This window comes from Dinoponera quadriceps, unplaced genomic scaffold, assembly GCF_001313825.1.
Source record: "Dinoponera quadriceps isolate SergipeBrazil2010 unplaced genomic scaffold, ASM131382v1 scaffold1395, whole genome shotgun sequence".
In the NCBI taxonomy this organism is placed as follows: domain Eukaryota; kingdom Metazoa; phylum Arthropoda; class Insecta; order Hymenoptera; family Formicidae; genus Dinoponera; species Dinoponera quadriceps.
The window spans coordinates 296,054-301,769 of NW_014556488.1; the positions used below are offsets into that span (position 1 = coordinate 296,054).

The 5,716-nt window shown below is 40.1% G+C and overlaps 1 protein-coding gene and 1 long non-coding RNA gene across 6 annotated transcripts; one reads left to right on the plus strand and one right to left on the minus strand.

Moving 5' to 3' along the window:
* Positions 1–264: 264 nt before the first annotated feature.
* Positions 265–983, plus strand: LOC106747703. Its single transcript, XR_001374673.1, has 3 exons — positions 265–355; positions 558–690; positions 894–983. It is a non-coding gene; the product is annotated as an uncharacterized LOC106747703 (long non-coding RNA).
* LOC106747700 (5-aminolevulinate synthase, erythroid-specific, mitochondrial) lies at positions 363–4,168 on the minus strand. Of its 5 annotated transcripts, none has more exons than XM_014625486.1 (4): positions 3,878–4,168; positions 2,735–2,792; positions 903–2,185; positions 363–827 (listed from the first exon to the last, which is right to left on the minus strand). In XM_014625486.1, exons 1-4 carry the CDS (start codon positions 3,878–3,880, stop codon positions 573–575), a joined length of 1,599 nt encoding a protein of 532 aa, XP_014480972.1. In that variant the 5' UTR covers positions 3,881–4,168; the 3' UTR covers positions 363–572. The 5 variants fall into 5 exon arrangements, with proteins under 5 accessions (XP_014480972.1, XP_014480973.1, XP_014480976.1 ...); XM_014625487.1 differs by lacking the exon at positions 3,878–4,168 and adding an exon at positions 2,912–3,859; XM_014625490.1 differs by lacking the exon at positions 3,878–4,168 and adding an exon at positions 2,869–3,011.
* Positions 4,169–5,716: the final 1,548 nt, after the last annotated feature.

Genomic DNA, 5,716 nt, shown 5'->3' on the forward strand with positions numbered 1-5,716 from the left:
TGCCTTCTGGTCGATGGATCACAAACAGGCGAGAAATAATCGTTCTTGCGAAAAACTAACACCCGAGAAAGGTAGCACTGATAGTTGTTGCAGACGACAGACGAGATGCGTCGACGCGCATGCGCGGATACTTGAAATCAAGTGAGTCGTTTAGATCTTAACGGAACCCGACGGAATGAAAGGCTTTTTACGCAATGATATCGCTAAACTGCTCGAGCGATAACGATAAGGAATTCTAAACATCACATTTGTACAAACGGATTTCGAAATATCTCGTTACTACAGACTCGAATAATAATCGCTCGAACCACCATATTTCGCTACGAATGTTAATCACAAGAAGAAAGTACAGGAAGTATGTATACACGAGAGCCTGATGGGTTATCAGTTAACATTTTATTTAAACCTCTTTTAATGAGTTAACTTGGATAATATATATAGTGGGATTCATACCGGTAATTTAAAATACCGGCGAAAAAACACAGATAAAAACAAACTATATAAATAAACATCTTTACACGAGTAAATAATGTTTGTACGTTGACGACTGTTTGCAGTTTCATGTACATTCGTCAATGAACCAGAATGGCGCGTGGTGGCTCTTGGTCCTGCTTAATCCCCACCTTAGATACATTTAATCGATGGAAAACGTCCAACGTGTCTCGCACAAATTGATCCATCATGGCCTCGGTATGCTTCGGAGTCGGTGCTAATCGCAACTTCTCCTCACCCTTGGGAACCGTAGGATAATTTATAGCTTGCACATAGTGTCCCTTATCCCTTAACAAATGGTCTGCTATCTGGCTACATAGCAGCGGGTCTCCTATCTAAAAGGGCAAACGTAATGTCGCTTAGTTAGCCAATTGTTTAATCGACTCTATCATTCCGTTTAGCTCACCCACCTTTATAGGAATGATGTGCGAAGGTGACGGCTCTAACGGAAGACCAGCGGCAGTAATAATAGACTTCATGTAGGCCACGTTTTTCTGGTGACTCGCCCTCAACGATCTGCCTTCGTTCGATGCTAAAATCTCGACGGATGTCAAGGCTCCGTACAGCACGGTAGGCGGCAGCGAAGTTGTAAAAATAAAGCCGGCTGCGTAACTCCTTATCATGTCTATCAGGTTCGACGAGCTAACGATGTAACCGCCCACGTTGCCGAAAGCTTTTCCCAAAGTGCCCGAAATGATATCCATCTTGGGTAGAACCCAGTCCCTTTCCCCGATACCGGCGCCGGAGTAGCCGTACAGCCCGACCGCGTGGACCTCGTCGACGAACGTGATCGCGCCGTATTTATGCGCGACGTCGCACATCTCCTCCAGCGGACAGATGTCGCCGGTCATGGAATGCACCGTCTCGAACGCCACGATCTTCGGAACGCTCTTGTTCACCTTCGACAGAAGCTCCTCCAGGTGCCGCGCGTCGTTGTGCCGGAAGATGTGCTTCGGCACGCCGCTGTTCCTGATACCCTGTATCATGGACGCGTGATTTCCGGCGTCGGAGAATATGTGGCAGCCCGGTAGAATTTTCGCTAGAGTGAACAAGGTGGAGTCGTTGGCAACGAAGCAAGAGGTGAAGAGTAGCCCGGCATCCTTCTGGTGCAGCTTCGCCAGCCGCTTCTCCAACATTTCGTGGCCCATGGAGTTGCCGGAGATGTTCCTCGTGCCCCCGGCCCCGGCGCCGAACCTGTCCAAAGCCTTGCGCACCGCATTAGTCACCGAAGGGTGACGCGACATGCCTAAATAATCGTTGGAACACCACACGGTGATGGGTTTCTCGCCCCATGAATACTCCATGGCACCTGGAAAGTTTTCAGCCAGACGGTTCACCTTCTTGAACACCCTGTACGAATGGTCCCTCTTCTTCCGCATGATCTGCTCGTGGAAGAACTCCTCGTACGGGAATTGCGCCCCCTCCTTCCGCTCTTCCGTGGAACCCAGACTGATGATATCTTCCTTCACTGCCGAGCTGGCCTCCTTCACAGCGTCCGGTTTTTTCGACAAGAATGGACATTGGCTCTCCATGCACTCTGGCATTGGCTGGGGCTCGACGGTCATTGTACTAAACAATTTCGACATTACCGGGCAATGCTGCCGGTAGTTCATTATCACTGACGGTCCGTAATTGCGTACGTAGTTTGCGGGCAAACGGGTAAGGAATGGACACGGCATGATTTGCAAAAGCCCTGGAAATATACCGAATTATGTAACACAAAATACTCAACAATATAGCTATACAATATATGTATATATTATAATGCATTATAATACATTGCAAAATATTAAAGATATTTCTCACATATAATTGTGTTCGAAAATGATATATAGATAAAACTTATGAATTTAAATGAAGCTAAGAAAAAATACAAGAGAATCGTACATGCGTATACATGTGATGTGATGCAACACAAAAAGTAAATCTACAAATGAATAAAGAGAATAACTTAATAGCAGTCTGATGACGTTGTTAAATGCGAAATTATAAACCACAGATCAAGGTAACGTGGCAGACTCTCTATTGTCTTAGAAATATTACACAATATCCGCACGCAAAAATCAGAGAGGGGGGAAGAGGCGCGATGATGTTAGATAACTACGATAACAATTACTTCATACTTAGATATAAAAGCTACGGTAATGATATGACCTTCGAGCGAGATGGAAGTAGGTAAAAGAGAAAGCGACAATATGACGTAGCACCTGTTCGTGGTCATTCGAAATGGTGAATGTATTACCTTTCGCGACGTTGGCGTTAAGATAATTGTAAATCTGTCGAAATAGTTGTTGGATCAGCTGAAAGCAGAAAGCAGCGGACTTTAGCTAGTTCGAAATTCCTTCGGAACGCCTCGATTGTAGCGTAGATACGAACGAGAAAGTTCAATTGGTTGTGAGAGCGCGAAAGAGTTCCTAACCTCGAAACAACCTTCCGCCTCGGCAGTTCATTCGCAACTGATTGGCAAGTCAACGCGTGTACGTAACCGGAATTCGCCGAATAGATTTCGATCAAGACTTTCCAACGCTTTGATCATCGCGTCGATTAATTTCACTCAATACTGAATACGAGAAAAAAAAAGAAATGATAAAGTCCAGCCTCTCCTAAGTACAGATTGAATTAAACGCGATAAGACCAATGAAAGGATTTCCCATGCGCAAATATCGGTGATGTATTACATACTGATAACTTTTTGTTTGTCGCACACGATATGCAAGGTCTCGACATCGCATAAACCGACGAATAATGAATAATTCGCTTTCTTAATCGTTATTTATTATGCGAAGACTATAAAGTACTCACGCTGATACCAAATGAATCTTTCATTAAGAAGAGACACGGACAAGAATGTCGAATGTTCTTTTTTGCATGAATACTTCGCAACAAAATCTATCTGCTTGCGTCACTACGCGACGACGTGAAAATTAATTTTTTTTATCATGACTAAACACTTTTTAATTACGCGGTTCTTTTCAGCATTGAATACCTCGGTGTATGAGAACTATACGCATTATAACCAGAAATTAGTTTCTCTTGACGGATAAATTTATGTCAAAAACAATGTGCCGAAAGATAGAGTAGCTAAATTTTAATTTACCGATAAAGTTATCGTTCAAATTCATATTTATGATTATGCATTACGGATGGAGCCATTAGTAAAATAACGCATATATAATTGACAGTCAGAGGACCACTTGCAACAAAACTCCGATTAACTTAACCGACTGGTTAACTCGACGGAATCGATCAATTGCATTGATCAGTTTAGCTAATTGGCTAATGCGATTGATCGATTCCGTTGAGTTAGTCGGTTAAATTAACCGGAGTTGGTGCAAGTGGCTCAGAATTTGTAAATGAAAATATCGCAATGACCTGTGACACTTACCATGATAAGAAAAACAAATTCGAGAGTAGGTTGACGATTGATGGTCCTTCGCGATACGAACGTACGAACGCAAGAATTTCTTTCGATTTGTGACCGCCAAAAATTACTTTCAGTTAATTCTTCTTCATATATCAGCTACCCACGAGTTTTGAAAAAAAAAAAAAGAGTCGATTTTACTAGTATTAAACGCTCGAAGCTAAATTTCTCAACAGCCAATCGAAAACTTCTATAGAATTTGCAAATATATTTCACGCGAAGGAAGTTTCACAAGTGAATGAGTTTCTGCGACTAAACTGCTTCTGGATGTTTCGAAGCTTAATATAAGCGAACCACACGCAAACAACGAGCGTTCTCGTCATAATCGTTTTTGTGATTTTATTATTGCTGACATGTCCTTCTAAATCATTGGTCGCTGAACTATTGATATTCATTTATCAAATCAATATATAGCTAAATATTATCAAATAAATGTATTCAAAGGTGAGAGAGACAATCAGCTTTGAGACCTATGCATTAACGAATTTTAAGATATCTTAAAAATTGTTTTCAAATTATCTTATCTGTCAATTTTGCACACCACACACTGATTATGTACACAATCTGCGCACTGGGTAAAGATTAATTATATTTAATCAATAAATTTTGTTTTTAACATGACATATTGTTTCTCCTTTAAATTTTTAACATGACATATTTCTTCTATATATATCTGATACAAAAAATTAAATCACACAATACACAAAATTAATTGTACATTATATAAATTTCAAAATTTGACACATTCATCATGATCATAAGACAAATATGAGAGCTTTGTATTTTATTGCACAGTAAATTCTAATATAATAGTAATCCTCCGATTCAGTGAAATAGAAAATTCTCGTATACGCATAGTGACTAAGCGTTTTACAGCGTTATAAATATAAAAACAGATGGAAATTAAAACAGCTCCGACTCGGTAATGCTATGAGTTGGTAAATGCGACCTTGTCTATCGCAAGAAGGGAGTTTACGTGTGCGAAAGCATGACAGAAAGATCGACAAGTATGACGATCCGCTTATAGTACTTCCTCTTTCCTTTCTGGGAATCCCATTGACGCGAAGAAGTTATATCGATATATTGCGCGACGAGCGAATGGTACTACTTACTACTAGCTAATGGTACTACTTGGGAAGTACCGTCGTACAAGATAATGTAAGAGCAATAGAAAACATTCTTAACATTTTCTTAGATCGGAAACGGGTTATGAAATTGTCATTTTGTAATATTCTCAACACTTTTGAAATGGTGTTTTACATTACGATACTAATCGCTTATTCAAAATATTTTTATATTATCAATTATATATGCGTACGAGTGGTTTGTTATGGCAGCAATCGTAATGATAATAATAATCAATAATTTCATATGTGGCATAATATTTATTCTTACGAGTTAAGTGAGTTGCTATCTTAGTTTCGTCATGCGAGAACCAATCCGGCTTCGAACATTTTTATATTTGTCTGATTAATGAAAATGAAAAATTGATTTAGATTAGATTTCGTGAAATATTTTTGCGCATAATGGGTGTTATATAGCCGTTGTTTAACAAATAAATGCCATTATTGCAATAAAACAATTTCGGATTTATCGATTATCGACAATGTTTAAGTGATTTCAGCTATGTCGATAATCGAGATTTCTTCATCTCGATTTTCATCGAACGGTCAATTTCATACGTACCGGCAGTCGATCATACGGTCGATTACGAGACGCGCCATTTCCAAATATAGCGATAACTTCGTGAAATCGATACGAATGACGATCGATCTTCCGTCAAGATGCACGATTTACGCCGTT